At 38.5% G+C, this 17,698-nt stretch overlaps 1 protein-coding gene across 3 annotated transcripts in view; it reads right to left on the reverse strand.

Moving 5' to 3' along the window:
- The window catches only part of DAB2 (DAB adaptor protein 2), a 57,373-nt gene that overhangs the window by 17,086 nt on the left and 22,589 nt on the right, over positions 1-17,698 (reverse strand). For all 3 annotated transcript variants that reach the window (XM_056112171.1, XM_056112172.1, XM_056112170.1), the window contains exons 2-7: positions 5,359-5,554; positions 4,694-4,833; positions 3,958-4,056; positions 1,507-1,638; positions 588-668; positions 131-157 (exon numbers count right to left, since the gene is read on the reverse strand). In XM_056112171.1, coding sequence (XP_055968146.1) covers positions 131-157; positions 588-668; positions 1,507-1,638; positions 3,958-4,056; positions 4,694-4,833; positions 5,359-5,452 — 573 coding nt within the window. In that variant the 5' untranslated portion in view covers positions 5,453-5,554. The remainder of the gene's footprint in view (positions 1-130; positions 158-587; positions 669-1,506; positions 1,639-3,957; positions 4,057-4,693; positions 4,834-5,358; positions 5,555-17,698) is intronic.

Here is a 17,698-nt window from a genome sequence, read left to right on the forward strand (position 1 = left end):
TTTCATGATCAGAAGTATCACAGATACATAGTAATAATCTAGGAGAAATATTACTAAACTTGAGTAGATAAGAGAATGGTTTATACATCATTACATGAGCAATTCCCAAGAAATAAAGATGAATGTTTACCTCTACTGCTTTGTTAGCCTCATCCATCTAAAAAGAAAGACACAAATTCAATGTTAAGTCACTGGAGAGAAAGAGTTAAGCCAAAGAACAAATATATCCTTGGGCTCACAGGCATAACTTAAGAGAATCTTTTATCATTTCTTCCCCACATTACTCTCCCCTTATTTTGTCACTGTTGGGTCTGAATATTTACTGGTCTTTCTTAGTCTTCTAAATCCAATTTCTTAGAATCAATGTAAAGATTATTAGGAGAGAAGACAAGAGTGAGGGACTGAAAATCAGAAGTGCTCGCTATACCATCCATCTATTGCCCCACTGGGATGAATAGATAATACATTTAGAGTGCCTCATCGAAGTCAACTCTTCAAATAGCCTGTAAAGTTACATAACGTTTAACCATGGTCCTCAATATTACCTCAAATTTCAATTGGCCTCCACTGGGTAATACTTAACTTACCTTCTTCTTTTCTTCCTCCTTTTTCTTTACATTATAGATAACTTGAAAAAGATCTTTAAGATCAACAACTAATGGTTCAGCCTAAAGAAAGAGAAAGCATCTTTATCAGTATTTTTTTCTTACTTTCTTTATTTTCTCTCCCCCTACTCCCCAACCCCTGCCAGAAGTTCCTTCCTTTCTCTTATAAATCTTCTGGTTTGTCAGGAGTGATAGACCAATGGACAAGAGTACATGTTTTGCATGAGGAGTCCCTCATTTGATCCATGACACCAACACAGTTTCCAGAATATGGCCAGAGTAGCTCCTAAGCATTGCCAGTTGTGGCTCCAGAACAATCGATACAAAAAAAGTTCTTCTCTGGGTCAGAGAGATAGTCAGTGGGTCAGGTGCTTGCCTGGCACTGCCTAACTGGTTTCAATTCCTGGCACTGCCTATTGTCCCCAGAGTACCGCCAGGATTGATCTCTAAGTGTAGAGTCAGGAGTAAGCTGTGAGCACCACTGGCTGTGCCTCCTCTCCCCAAAATAATGCCTTTGGTATGTGGGGGATTGCCACAACTTCTGTCCTCATTCCCAGGTACATACCGGACAGAAACGTTGCTAAATATTTAGACAAAATAAGAAGCAACAATGATCATTTTCTAAGTCTCTTCACTTTCTGGGAATAATTCATTCCTGTTATAAACTCAATTTTGACCATGAGAAAATCCATTCTAACCATTCTTGAGTTACATGCTACAAAGATATTAATGACATTTGTAAAAAATTATGTAGACCAAAGAAGGTAGTAATCATTTGAATTGCTGTTTACTTTTCTCCCATGCAATTGGCTATACTAGGGTCTGCAGCTATGTATTTTACCTTCTCTACTTTCCTAAGGACAAGGCTCACTTTATGTAAGCATCCAGATTTAGAGCTTACCTGTTGTCCTGTTTTAATGGCAAAAAACTGATGCTGGCCTTCTCCTCCACAGACATAACCAAAAGCTCGGTTGTCTGTCACATCACGGGCAATGAAAGAAATCTTATTTACAGGATGTTCATGCTCGATTACCTAAAAAAGAGCATGAAAACTGATTGAAAAAACTAGAACTTACTTGCAGGTTAGTGCAAGCAAGCATGAGATTCTCAGGCACTTAGGCTAAGATCAAAACAGTTGAAGACAGAATTGTTGGCCTCTGGTTGAAAACTACAGCTCTAGTCACCTTAGATGGGACTTTAAAAGGAAAAAAAAATAATAGGAAAGAAAAGTAAGAAGAATGTAATTTTAGGGTCAGAGCGATAGTACAGCAAGGAGGGCACTTTACTTGCACAGTTGACTCAGATTCAATCCCTGGCACCCCATATGGACCCCCGAGATCTCTAGCAATGAATTATTCCTGACTGTTAAGCTAGGAGTAAGCCCTTTGCACAGCTAAGTCACCCCTACAAAAAAAAAGAATGTAACTTTAAAAAATATTGATACTTGATGGATGATTCATAATAAGCAATACAAAATAAATGATTTAGTATCTGCGTTTGGGCCAGACTTGGGCAGTGGTGGGAAAATCTGAATAATGATGGTGCGAAGGTGTAATGGTGGTGGGGTTGGTGTAGGAATATTGAATGTAATAAACTACTGTGAACAACCACATAGCAACAAAGGACTATTACTAGGAGGCCAAGAATGTCTAAAGTGAAGCTAGAACATATAATCCTCAAATTCACCCTCGTAAGTAACTTTTCTAACTCAAAGATAAAGTCGAGTGAACATCATAATTAAGCTAGGAGGATAAAGGGACAATGGCTATGATAGTCAGACAGCCCTCCTAAATATTACTGGGAACAACTATTCTCCAGAAGGTTTTGGAAATTACCAAATGCTATCATCAAGAATTCCTCAAACTTATAGAAATGGCCCGATGTCATTATCCAGAAATTAGACTTGGTAGGTTGATTATTGGCTTAGTTGTGGCTTTGCCTTTATCTTTTATACACCTCTCTCTTTTTAAAATATATCACAACTGGAAATACTTGATGGGAAAATTACTCTTAGAAAGGTACAGAGTAGGGTATGTCATGCCCGAGACTGAACTCAGGGTCTTGCATATTCAAGGTATGTGTTATTAACACTTCAGCCACATCCTTGGTTCCTTTACCTACACTTGTATTACTTTCATCTGTTCTTTACATTGGATCTCATTTTACTGTGCGAATGATATACAAATTCAGCAGCTATCCTATGGTGATATTACCTGTGTCACATCTCTACCTTTCTTTTTCTTCCGCATACCTATTCCTCTCCCAACTTCCTCAGGGGAGAGGCTGCTAACCCAAAAATAAGAACCCACTTATTTTGATGTGATCGCTGTTGATGGGATTGATTGATCCTATTGAGTAGATGGCAGTGTTAGTTTTTCAAAGATATCTATAAATGGGTAGGATGTGTCTTGGTTTTGTTTCTAAGTGCCCAGGACAACTAAAAAGTCTATCTCATGTATCTTGGGAGATTTTGAGGAGAACAAATGCTTATATGGGAAACCTGCTACCATGTTTGGATGAACTCAGGAAAATAGGAATTGAAAGATGAGAGAGAAAAGAAGCATCTTTACATTAAGACCAGTATGGCCAAGTGAAAAGGATCCCATTTCTAGGAAAGGACAAGTAGTAGCTGATTATCTTCTATAGTACATAGTATTGTAGGATGAATAGTACTACGGTGTTCACATACAACCTTGTTGCAACTATACAATGATAAAAATGAATGACAAACACTGAAAGTGGTTGGATCTAATGTAGAGTAAAGAAAAATAGTTTCCCAAGTCTTGAAGTGTGATTGGCTTTAAAGCAAGAGCATTCACAAGTGATGACAACAGATGTGATTACTGTGAGTTTCATCTGTAAGTTAGTAGTCTATATCCGGAGGAATCATGGGGTGTGACTGGGGAGTAGCGAGTGAGGAGAGGAAAAGAAAGGTAGATGTGACACAGGTAATATTCCCATAGGTTAGTTGCTAAATCTGTCTGTGATCAGCACAGTAAAATAAGACCCAATGTAAAGGACAGATGATAGCAACACTAAGCAGGAATTATAATAATTATCCTAGTTCTGCATGGCTGGGAGCCCAAGTAAAATGCTCAAGTGATATTTATATCACACCTTATTCAAAGATACTAGGTTCACATCCACTGTAGGAAATCAGTCATAAAATAAAATATCATATCTCCTCACCTCTACCCTGATCTCTGCCTTCTACTTTGGGGGAAGCAAAAAAGAAATCTAGTTTTTTCCTACTGACTTTTGTAAACAAAAAAGGGAAAAATGAAATTTCAGTAGCAGCTGTTTGGGTGAGACTCGGGTGGTCAGAAAGGTGTCAGTGAAAGTGAACTCTTACCCCAGTTTTTTCATCAATTATTTTTATTCCTGAAAGAGAAATGTTGACCCAAATCCTTTGTTTGTGTTGTCCCTGAGATCGACCAGCTGCCGCCATTCCCTGATGGGGACCAGAAAACAAGAACAACCCAGTTAAAAGGATAGAAACAAAAGAACAAATACATCAATGACTATCATGTTAAAAGACAGTCAGCTTTGTTTTCAGCTTGGTTTTACATCTTTGGGAGTAGGCATCTTTCCTATGAGACAGAAGGATGGGCTAGAAGAGACTGAGTCAGGGTATTACCTGTAGGTTGCCTTTGCCTCATAATAATTCACTGACAATAATAATAATTCACAAAGCAAATGCACTAGATCTTGAGAGATGTTCTTTATAGGCTTTGTCATTTGTTTGATTAGCTTCAGTGACAAATGTAGAATTTTAAAATTCTTTTTTTTTAAAGGGAGCTAATACTTCAGAACATCAGTTTCCAGCTAGAACCCTTCTTGATTTTATTTGAGTATTTCCAAGATTTGAAATTTGAGGCAAGACTCCTGCTCTGTCTTATTTCATCAAGTGTCTGGACCATTACTGAGTCGTTCAAACCCATGGCTTCTCTTAAGTGTAGCACTCTTGAATTATGGGATCAGAAAAGGCTTTCACAAGATTATAAACATAGGTGAATACAAAAGCCTAAGAGAATTCCCCTGTCAAACATTTGCTTAAAATAAAGATAACACATTCTTTCTCCTTTTACCTTTAGCTTCATCATGGAATCCTGGCTCATTTTATCACCTCTTGCATCTGGCACATCATCAATGCCAATTAGCTTGGCCTTATATTTCACACCATCACCTTTGAATCTGGCCAAAAGATATTCATCTGTCTTTTCAGAGCCTAAAAAAAAACATGTAGGATCCAGTTTATAAATGTAATTAAATATTCATCTCCGTGTGAGCAGTCAAGGTCTAGAATCTCCAAACTGAAGTAGTACAAATACTGAATGTGCTGTCATTGATAAAATATTGCTGTTTCTCACTTTCATTCAGTAAAATCATGTTTAGGAATACTCTGACCATTAGGTGCAAGATAAAGTGAATTATTGAAATGAAAAAATAGGTGAGGTGGGACATTTTCCACCCATTATTTCTAAAAGGATATAAAGAGAATAATACATGTTTTTAAAAGGAAAAAAGAAGTCACCATGTAGTTTTTAACATTTAACATTTTGAACTGTCAAAAATTGTGATTAAATTACTTTGAAAATCAAGCAGATAGCTATCTTTACTGTTTAGGAGAAGCTGAGGCTAAGCTGATGTCAGAGCATGACAGTAGTCAGCTCTTCCTACAACCGAACCTCATCTTTCTCCTGCAGACACTTCCACTAGTCCACACATTAGCTCGAAGAGGGTTGTTCCATACCTTTCTTCTTTTCCTTCTTCGATGGAGCTTTTGTTGCAGCCTGTTGTTGGTCAGGCTGACCATTAGTTGTACTTGTTTCTACTTCGTTAGACATGGTAAGAAAGCAGGCACCAAATTCAAGCACAAACAGACACTTAATGGCACCAGGCGATCACAGATGGGGAAGTTTCAGATGCACATAACCTGCCACAGACACCTGTAGGCAGAATTCATAGACGTAATGAGATCATAATAGAGCAAACCCAGACTCTAGAGCATAATAAGTTCCCAACTAGCCATTAGGGTGCAGTTCTCCAGATACACTCTGTTCTTTCTCCTCAATTAGACTGAACTCTAGGAGCAGGGAAGTGGGTAGGACTATTTACTTTGTAGTCTCCAAAACTACAGAAGAGAAAGAGAGTCTCTAACAGAGCTTCCAATCAGCAACTGATATCCGGTAACAATGATTCTCCAGCCAAGGAATCTGTAATGCTAATTTTGCATTAAAATCTAGAATGAAGGATTTGGATTCAAAAGTGTCATACACGGGAAAATAAGGTTGCATAGCTAATTAGAAATAAATTAAATATGCTGAGACCAGGAAGATTGCAGGTGGTATTCAAAGTTGAGCATTAGACTTTCAAATAAAAAAAGAAGATTTTTAATCATAAAGAAAGTGGAAAGCATAAAGAATTGTGCCACATTTATATTCACAGACACTCTTAAAACTGATAGGATTCTCTTGTTGTGTTTCTTTCGGAGCCACACTCTGCAGTGCTCACAGGGTTTACTCTTGACTCCGTACGCAGGGATCACTCCTGGCTATGTTCTGGGGATCAGATGGCATAACTAGGGGATCAAACCTGGGTTCAGCCACATGCAAGGCAAGTGACGTTCCCACTGTACTATCTCTCCAGCTCCCCAAACTGTTAGGATTCTGTACAGATTTATTCTGCATATGATCTTACAAAAGCCCTATACTTAAAATACAACGAGTTTCACATTCATTCTTACACTATCGGGAAAGGAAAGAAGAATGTGTTATCTATTGTGCTATTCACTGAGGGGAAAGACTTCTGAGCTCCTACATGGCACTGCAGTATAAACATCCTCTAAATAGCTGAGGTGTGTACACTCACAAACCCACTTTCCCTTGCATCATGCTAGGCAAAATGCATGGTCATTGCCAGTTCATTTCAAAAATGTTCTTTCACCTGCTGAGAGTCAATACTTCAATACAGCTGGAAACAGCTAGAGAAAAGTTAACTTTCTACATGGACTGAAGACAGAGGCAAAGAACTATTATTCATAGTTTTGTACCCTCTCCTCTCTTCCCTTTAAAGTGAACCTACGTAGTCCCTGTAGCACTGTAGCACTGTTTTCCCATTGTTCATCTATTTGTTCGAGTGGGCACCAGTAACATCTCCATTGTGAGACTTGTTACTGTTTTTGTATATCCAATAAGCCACAAGGAGCTTGACAGACTCTATCGTGTGGGCAGGATACTCTCAGTAGCTTTCTGGGCTCTCTGAGAGGGGTGGAGGAATGGAACCTGGGTCGGCCACATGCAAGGCAAATGCCCTACCCGCTGTGCTATCACTCCAGCCCAATGTAGTTCCTAATGAAATTAATTTAGAGACATGTGAAGGCAGAAGTGACCAAGTGACCTAGCTCATTGAAGTTTCATGAGAGTTCAAGATGATGCTCTGTCTAACGCCCACAGAATTATAATGAAGGCCTTTGATTCTGTTGAGACGGAAGTGGTCATCGAAGCCCTAGCCAAAAAGGGCATTCAAACTCAGTATGTCAGTATCCTCTGGTGAGCTCTCACCATTCTATAAGGAAGTGATCATTGACGTAAAGAGAGGGGTTTGGCAGGATGATACCATTTCACTGAAACTCTTCAGTGCCACCCTTGAGAATGTCATGCTACGACTGGAATGGGAAGGAATGGGAGTGAAGATAGATGGTCAGCAACTACACCACTTCCACTTTGCTGATGACATCCTTCTAATAACACGAAACATAAGCCAAGCAGCACAAATGTTGGCCAACTTCAACCATGAGTGTGGAAAGTTTTGACTCCTGCTGAATCTCACCAAGATAATGTTCATGAAAAATGAACTAGTCCCTGATGTTCCATTTGCTCTCAATGGAACGAACATCTCTGAACACAGCAGTTATGTGTAACCTGGGTCGAGAACTCAACATGAGGAACGAATTGGCGCCAGAACTGAGCAAGAAGAAGAGAGCTGCATGAAGCACCTTCAAGAGTGTTGAAGAAGTTGTGAAGATCACAAAGAACCTCCAGCTCCGGGCACATCTTTTCGGCTCTACCATTCTTTCTGCACTAACATACGCCTCAGAGACCTGGGCCCTAAGAAAATAGGACGAGAACGCTATTCAGGTCTCCCAAAGAGAAATCAAAAGAGCTGTGCTTGGAGTATCATAATTCACTGAAGTGAGAGAAAGAATCTGGAGTTCTGACCTGTCTTGTTTGCCAAGGCATCAAAAATCAGATGGGCCAGACACGTAATATGATTTAGAGACGACCGCCAGACTAGAGCTGTTACTGACTGGATTCCACAGGACATCAAAAGGACACGTGGTTGCCCACCTACGAGATAGTCAGACTTCTTCGTCAAAACCCTGGACAAACAGTTTGAGATTCTTCGTGTTCCTGTAGCGAGCAGATGCCATTGGGCTACACTAGCATGCGTCAGGGATGAATGTAGATGTTACTGGTGCCCACTCGAGCAAATCCACAATCAACAGGATTACAAGTAACAAGTGATACAAGTGTAGGGAGAAAAAGACAAATCTTAAGAGAGAACAGTCTTCTCCAGAGAGGAAATAGCAAAGAACGGCTTTTGGGGAGAAATCTCTATACAATCCTGTTGAAACCAACCACTCCTCCTCCCACAATCCTTCTAAATCTGTGCCTAAAGCAACCATTTTTAATTCAAGGACCAGGTACAGCCTGCATGGGAACAAATGCCATGCTAGTATTTTAATGACAAAAATTAAGTCTCAACATTTTTACCCTGTCAGCTTAAATTGCATTTAGCTTGCTTCATAAATGTCAGCATGTTTTTCCTGGAGGTCAGCACTTAAGCCCTCTCCCCAGGAGTCTTTACCTAGCTTTACAGTCTTTAGAGACTTAAAACACAAACACAAATACGTAAATCTATGTATGACTAATGTTATCTGAGCTATTTCCTTTGGAGATTAAGAGTTAATTTTGCTCAAAGACACTTGACTGCAGGCAGCCAAGGAGACAGACTTGTTTACTAGTGAATATTTTACAAATAAAAGACTAAAGCCTGAGAAACAGAGAGATAAATCAAAGGGTTTGAGCACAGGTATTGCTTAGGTTGGATCCTGGGTGTGCTGAGTCCCTTAAGCAACATCAGGAGTGGCCTCCACTTCCTGCCACTTAATGAAATGCCCCCTGAGCACCGCCAAGCTGTGGCCTGAAAACAACAAAACAAAGACTTGAAGTCCTATTTAAGACATAGCTGGCACTATTGGCCTTTTATCTGTATTATCTAAAAAAATAAACCTCCTAGAATTGTGATGCAGTATAATTTCAGTTTCCAGAGGAAAAGCCAAGATACAGAGGTTTTAAATTAAATAGTTACTAAAGTAGACCAGGCTTTCTACCTAGACTGTTATGGCCCCATGCTAGAGTTCCTCAAATACTACACTGATGAATCACATCTGAGAAGCCTAGTCTAACTCCAGAAGTGCTCCACCTGTCAGAAATGCCCCATTCCACTTCCAAAAACAGGTCCACGTCCTAAGCTCTGAACACTGGAAAGTGATTTAAAACTAAGTCACTTGGAGCAACTGTCATGAAGTTTAGGAGTTTGAGTTGGCACCATGCAGAAGTTAAAGGGAGTACTGAATCCCATTAACTGATGTCTTTATAAAGAAAAATCAGAGAGACAGTTAAAACATAGAAGCACGTGGAGTATTTGAAAATAGGTGGAGATCGAACTGATACATCTACAAGCCAGGAAGATTGCCAATATCTGCCAGAAACTAGGAAAGAGTCATTGTTCTGCCCGAGACTTCAGACCAGACCCCAAATGAGTTGGTTTTCCTCCTTTTAGGGGTATCTAAGGGCATGAACTAGACACCTGTAAATTTTCATGAATCCTTTTGTCACTAGTTTTTGCTCCCACACAACTTGGAAGATCCAATCCATTGCACTGTGTTGGCTAAATTGGTGTGTGTGTGTGTGTGTGTGTGTGTGTGTGCAGAGGAATCAAACTCAGGACCTTTAACATGCAATGCAAGTGTTCTGCCACTGAGCTAATTCTCCAGCTCTATTCACTAAATTGGAATGATCTGGATTTTAAAAATAATTAAATTCCTCTAGTTCTAGAATAAAACGGGAAGCTTTCCTCATTGATCTTGCAGTGGATCCAACTGCGTTGAGGACAGATTTTGATTTCTTCACTTTGTATGGGAGACTTTTTGCCCCTTGTATCTTCAATATCATTTTCTTTAACTCTTATATACTAACACCAGTTCCTGTTTTCTTTTTTTTTCCAGAGATTTTGTTTGTTGACTTCTTAGCTTTTTAGCCCCTCTTCTCCACTTCCTATTCACTCCAGTTACCCATATTATCTTTAAAAACACTAGTTAAGTCTTTTCCTGAAAATTTCTCCTCCTCCTCTGGAATTCTGGTTGAAAAATAACCTGGAGTAAGAGGTTGTTGATGTGTGTGGATTATTCATACAAGTAACACAACACAAAATACCTCACAACTGAAGACACACTATTGAAGGAGTGTGTTTGAGTGTTGGCAGATGGAGTCACAATAATTTGTTATAAAAATCCTAATGTTTTATTGAAAAATTTTGATCAAAGCAAAAATTCATGTGTGTATGTATATACACATATACACGCACATATATAAATATACATACACACTCATAAACATTGACCTTTCTCCCAAGATTGAAAGAGCAGTTTCCATCACAGACTTTTCAAAGTCTTTTGACATGTAGAAAATGGAAGAAGTCTTACTTAGAAGTCATCATAGAAAAATACTCAACTTGAATCCAATATTAAAATTCAAAGCAAATCCTTCTAACATTGTTACAATCTATCAACATTGCTCTTAAAACCTCGATCAGGTTTTGCAAAGAATTGATTTTTGGCAAGGAATAGGACCTGCAAAAGGAATCTGAGAGCCAAATGGTGCCTTGTGATTTCCTTTGATTACTTTCTCAATCAAACCAGGGCTGTGCAGAATCAAGTATCTATGAGCTCTATTTTATTAATATTATTTTTTTAACAAACAGGTATCACTTTCCCTTTCACTTATCTAATTTTAGATTAATTAACTTTTAATTGAGGTATCATAGTTTACATTACTATAAATCCAATTTATAGTTGCAGAGCTTCTATAACACCAATGTATCAACACTTTAAGTAGAAGCTCTGTTTTAAAATTTTGGTAAATAAAACAGTTTTGTTGTTGCGGTTGTTTAAAATAAAGGGAACTGACGTATATATCCTTCTCACCCTTCTCATTCACTGCGTTTAGTCCCAAGAATCCTTTTGACTAATAAGCACAAAGTAATCAGGAAGAACCCACGAAAATGATGAGTAGTTTTAAATGAAAAATAGGATACATCTGGAAACAGAGAGAGACCTAAAGTTATTCTCTCTGTGTGTGTAAGGTAAGTTTATTGAACAATCCTAGAAATGTGTGAGAGGGTGAGAAGGAAAGAAATATATATTCAAGAGAGAGCATGAGCTTGTAAGCAAGAAAACAAAGAAACAAAGACAAGCAAATGAGAGATGCGTTCAAGGAAGAACACGGTCATGGGAGGGCAAGCCTTATTACACTTCTTGACTCCTTATGCCTAATAGACTCTAGAAAGTGGCAAATGGAATTATGCTGAGTCAAAATTAGCTCCCGACCAAGTGAATATATCGAATTTAGACTTGGGACTAATAGCAACCTCTCAGTAAGAATGTGGGGATTTTCTCTTTCCTTGACCCAAGAATGGGAGGAGTAGGAAAGATTTTAAAGCTGGCAATGTCTATTTTGATTTCTGAGAAGGCTCTGAGAAATATATATTAGAATACTTCATGATTTTTTTGAAGGTAACTAAAAAACTTTCCTCTATTATATTTAGTCCTAAAAGTGATACAAGCACAGGTCTAGTATCTGAACCCTAAAATGCCCAGAGTGGGCACACATGTGTATTGGGGCGTATTTGACTGATATTTTCTTATTTTCGCTTCCCCTTTCCGTCAGTAGAAATGTAATGGCATCAGCAACAATACGACTTATTGATTCCAGGGTTCAAAAAATATTATAACACAGGTTTGCTTCATTCTACTTTTTAGCCTAATTATATAGAGTAAATAGGAATTTTCTGGATAAGTCTCCAAATGCTAGTAAAAAGAATAACTTGAATCAAGAAATTACTTAATAGTAGCCCCATTTCTCAATCAGTAGAAAATGGCTTTAATATCCATGAAAATGGGACAAATGTGTGATAAACACTCAAAACATTTATCCTGACAGCTCTATAAAACAAAATGGGCTTCTAGTTTATGAATAATAAAATGGACTCAGTAGCAAGTAAATATCTTAAGTTACTATGCTCAGAATTGAAGTTTGTTTCTTTTTTATACTTAAATGCACCTTTCATCCATTTTTTAAAAATCCACTAATTCTTAACCTATATTATATAAACTTTTCAAAGTCATAATCCAAATGAATATAACATACCAGTCAACTTTTACAAAGATAGCTAGATAAAAAAGACACAGGGAATGGAATTAAGGAGAGTTTAAGAACAAAGCAACATGAATATCTCTGCTAGAGTGTCCAGTACTTTGTACCAGCCAGAAATGTGCTTCCTTGTCCTTTGGAACTTGATGCGTGTCTCAGCTGAAGTACTGATTCAGGACATGTGAAATATTAACCTCTAAGGCCAACTTTAGGGTCCAAGAGGACAGCAAACAGCCTTCACCACTATCTTCAGAGCAACTCTTTTAAGAATAAGGATGCTGTCAACAGAAAATAAGGGATGATGCAGTGAGATTAGACTTTTTTCTGATTTGCTCTAAAGTCTTTCTCCCTTAACTGTTCGAATTTTTCAGATTTTAGGATGACTTTTTTTTCCTCCCCAAAGGCCAAAAGTAACAACATTGCAGCCTATTTTACTGGGAAAAAAGAGATTTACGCTAATGAACAAGGAAAAGGAGTACTTGTAAGACTGTCTATTAAATACTGACTCTGCTATTAGGAATTTCAGTAACAAAACATGCAAAGTCAAGAGGTATAGACAAGTTACACATTTACACAGAGCATGCATCATTGCTTTTAGCCTTGAAAATGTACATTTTAGGAGGAGGACATCAAAAACCCTGTAGAGGGTGAAAAAACACTTTGTCCTAATTTTGGAGTCACATTAGGCCAGAATGTCCTACAATTCATTCTGAGTAGAGGTGAGAAAACATAACGGCTAAAAATTCAGATTTGGGGGCCCTGATACACACTTTTCACCATTTGCTAGCTATGTGACTTGATGAAACTACGAATCATTTCTGTAGAGACTTTAGCATCTAGCATCCAGAGAGCTATGGTATCTTTGATTATCAATGCTATGTCTGATCATCATCAGCAAATGGTAGCTATGATTATCAAAGCTAGGGTTCATGCATGCTACTTTGTAGACAGTTTGTGCTGTGTAGTCTTGCATCTAATGCTGATTCTCCAGAACAAGTGTTTAAACATTTTTACTCAAACCAATAAATAAATAAAGATGTGACAGTTAGAAACTTGGAGGGATGTAGTACTGTATTTAGTAAAGTGTAGGAGAAGGAATGAGCAAGTAAGCAGTGTTAGAGCTACCTAATGTCCAACTCTGGCTTCTAAGCCTACAGAAGGTAAGTTGTTCATTTTTTTTTTTCTTTTTGGGTCATACCCGGCAATGCTCAGGGGTTACTCCTGGTGGTGCGTGGGGAACCATTGGGATGCGGAAATCTAACCCGGGTTGGCTGCGTGCAAGGCAAACACCCTCCCCATTGTACTATTGCTCCAGCCCCGAGAAGGCAAGTTTTGATGAAGATAGGACCCTGGAAATAAAATTTACTCTTACCAGAGAGGTTTTGAAATGAATCTTGAGTTAAATCTAAACTTACATGATATTCATTGTCTGCTTAGAAAATCTAACTCATAACACCTGTGAAATCTTATGCAGAGATCTTAAAATGAAAAGGTCTATACCATACCTGAATCAATTAAATAAAAATATTGGGGTTAGAGAGAGAACACAGGGGTTAAGGTGCTTTCCCTGCATGCAGCCAACCCTGGTTAGACCCCTGGCACTGCATTTAGTCTATCAAGCTCCTGAATGCTTCTGGGTGTGGCCCAACTGCTACTCCAATCAAAATCAAAGACAAAGACATGTAGGCATCAATGTATCTATAAGGAAAGAGAAAAAAGATATGAATATCAATCTAATTTAAAGATTTTCAGATAGTTTCAACATACTGACAGTTTGAGGTTCAATGATCTACTTCAACAATCCTTTATCCCCTTACAAAAATTAAGTTGGGGGTGATGGTGTTGGAAAGCTAGTACAGCAGGCAGGGTATGTGCCTTGAACGCAGTGGATGAAGGTTCAATCACGGCACAGCATACATTCCCCTTTGTCCCACTAGGAGTGAACCCTGAGCACAAAGCCAGGAATAGGCCCAGAGCATTTCTGGATTTAAACCAAAAAGCAAAACAAAAATAATACCAAGCAGGTAAGAAAGACCTTGAAGTTGTAAGAATACTAGGGAGTAATTTTGTCACAACCTGTTTTAGAAAACCTAGGAAAATAAAAGCAAGAAAGCGCTTAAGACTGGGGACTGGAGAGATAGCACAGTGGGTAGGGTGTTTGCTTTGCACGTGGCTGACCTGGGTTCAATTCCCAGCATCCCATGTGGTTCCCTGAGCACCACCAGAAGTGATTCCTGAATGCAGAGACAGGAGTAACCTCCTGTGCATGGCTGAGGGGTGTGACCCAAAAAAAGGAAAACAAAAAAAGAAAGAAAGAAAGAAAGAAAGAAAGAGCCTATGACATACCTAATTGTTAAGCATCTGGTTGGAGCTAGAACACCTACAAGAAGGAATATTCCAGCATGAGTATTATTCCTGAAAAATACATCAGGTTTTAAAGTGCCATAAATAAGTCTAAACAAAGACCTTTACATCAGACTGAACTGAAACACCTTCTAATTAGTGCAAATGAAAACAAAACAAAAAAAAACTTAGCAGAGTATAGTTTGAAAATAAAATTTCTGAACTAAATCTGAAAAAAAGATTTTAGGGGTTTATGGGTCCGGTTTTCTATTGCTGCCGAAGTTTTAATTTCTATTTGGTGGTGGGCGGGTGTGGAGTGGGTGGGTATTCTAGGAAGCGGGGATCCTTCTTAGTCAAACTGGTGACTAATGTTGGCTGCCCGAGAAAAAATATTTGGCTATGTTTACGACGCAACTCGCAGATCAAAGAATTCAATTTCAGGACATTCTCTACTACACAGTATGTGACTTTTTAGTTCTTTTTCCCCCATGTGTTTTTTTTAACCATGATAGGAAGTTTGAGTCCTTGAGTTGGAAATTTTTAATATACTTGACTTATTATAAGCTCTCTCAATTGTGTACCTATCTCCATCCATTTTTATATATATTTTCTATTTATGTATTTATTTTGCTTTTTGGGTCACACCCGGCAATGCACAGGGGTTACTCCTGGCTCTGCACTCAGGAATCACTTCTGGCGGCTCAGAGGACCATATGGGATGCTAGGAATTGAATCCGGGTCGGCCACAGGAAAGGCAAATGCCCTACCTGCTGTGCTATCACTACAGCCCCCCCCATTTTTATTTTTTGAAATAAATTTATTATAAAGTTCTCCACTAGAGCTTAAAGAACAGCCATGATGATGAGTAGTCGGGTGTTCTTTGTCTTCTCCCCTTCCCTTTCTTGTTATTGCTTCAATGTCCAGCTTTGGCACCACATCCTTGCTGGGTGACCAGATCACAATGAGAGTGCCAGAACTGACACCTGGTGATGTGGGGCAGTGTTTTTGGATCCAACACATATAACGTAGGTGCTCTACCACTGAGCTGCAACTCTAGTGCTCCATTTAAAAAAGTTTACACTTTAAAGGGGAGATTAATTCAACCCAAGTGGAGGTCTATTCTGTAAACTAGGCTAAAACATTAAATTTATGATCAATTTTACAATCATATTACTCAGCTACTTCAGTACAAAGAGTATTAGTTCAGAAACTTAACTAGGGTTGGAAAAAGTGAAAAATGCAGATTCATAATCAGAAAATTCTCTAGCCTGTTGGCAAAGCTGTATACAAGTTAATATGCTAGGAAAATGAGTTTAGAATCCCTCCTAATTTACTCAGAGTCTATGAAAAACACTATTTTTTAATAGTTTTGAAATATGGTTGGTGTATCCCTGATCTATTAAGCAGGTAGGATCTGTAAAATTGGGCAGAGAATACTTGGGTTTGGACTAATTGCCAGAAGAGAGTAGACACCCATCTTGACCTTACTACCTAAGCCAATCATTTTATCTCAGTCTCAAGAATTATCCCCTCTAGCTTAACCCCAGCAAACGAGAAAAAAATGAAATCCAACAGCATCATTTGGGGGTGATGGTGGAGGGTGCGAAATGCTAGAGACTGAACCCAGGGCTTAATACATGCAGAGTACATACTCTAATTTGAACTACATCCCCAGCATTGCAACCATATCCTTTAGTGAATTTCTACAAGAAGACATGGCATCGATACATTGACGATTTAGAAACTTGTTTATGCTACTGTTTTACATGCTGATATTGAATCATTTAGACTATGCTCTGCCATGGTTTTAATACTGCGAACATATTGTAGAGCTTGATGTATATGTACTCTGCAATTCTCAAACATGCGGGGCAGATCATTCTCTTTAACTTAACAGGGAAAGAGAGTGGGGGATTTCTAGTAATAATACATGCATTTCTGCCCAGATCTCTCTACTAATATTGCATATGTTTTCTTATCTGCTGTTGTCCCTTTTGTACTTGTCCTTCAGAAGACATTTGTGGGAGGGAGACTGGCAAAGTAATGATGGCATCCTTGAGCTAAGGTCAGAATATAAAATACCATTTTGAATCACCTCATTAACCTCTTCTCTATTAGAGAGAGAGAAATTTACCTATGAAAGGACCCAGGGGTGATTCACATTAATTCTAAGGAAAAGCTATTAGAAATACAATGCTTTGAAAGGAAGGATAAACAGGACACTTGATGATAGTAGTGGTGGATAAAAGATACCCTTTCTTGGGTAATTTTATATAGTAAGCCAATTTCTAGGAACTGGATAATAAATTGAGATAGTCCAATATGGATGGGCAGGGATAAGGGACGTTTCTAATGGATGGGTGGAATGCAGCACTACATTGAAAGAACTGTAAAGACTACTAAACCCAGTGAGGCACTGTAGTCTCTGCTGAGTGTTTCTCCCTGCTGAACAAGTAAGAGCAGCACCTGCTCTCATCACCAGAGCTTTTGATTTAATACACAAATCCCAAGTATTAGTGGTAGCGCAGTGGCCTAAATAGTACTGTTGTCATAAGGTTGAAGAGTTCATGAAAAAAATAACAATAGAAAAGGTGACTCCATAGGATTTGATTCTTCTAATTCTGAAGTGATCACAACCAAAAAATATACCAAAAATAAAGCATGTACTTGTTGGTGAGTATGATGTTGGAACAACATATACAAGAAACCCTGTCATTAACAATATTGTAGGGGGCTGGAGCAATAGCACAGCGGGTAGGGCATTTTGTCTTGCACACTGCTGATCCGGGTTCGATTCCCAGCATCCCATATGGTCCCCTGAGCATCGCCAGGAGTAATTCCTAAGTACAGAGCCAGGAATAACCTCTGGGCATCACCAGGTGTGACCCAAAAAGGGAAAAAAAAAATATTGTAAACCATGCTGCTTCAAATAAAAAATACATAAATACATGTAGAGCTAGAAGTGTTTTTTTTCTTTTTCCTTTTTTGAGTTACACCCCAAAATCTATGCTCAGGAGATCAAGTGGTACCAGATCCGAGTCCAGGCTTCCAGCATACAAAACATGCATTCAGTCAAATCAGGAAGATTTAGAAAGCTAAAAAGTTCATAGATAACTGAAATGAGTGGACAGAAAGAGCCAGCTACAAAACCTGAATTTAGAAGATCTCTATTTTGTACTATTAGTGACAGTAAAATATGATAATATACCTCATTTAATTCCCCCCCATACTAAATGCAAAAAAGGAAAGGATTCT

This window comes from Sorex fumeus, unplaced genomic scaffold (genome assembly GCF_029834395.1).
Source record: "Sorex fumeus unplaced genomic scaffold, SorFum_2.1 ptg000015l, whole genome shotgun sequence".
Taxonomy (NCBI): domain Eukaryota; kingdom Metazoa; phylum Chordata; class Mammalia; order Eulipotyphla; family Soricidae; genus Sorex; species Sorex fumeus.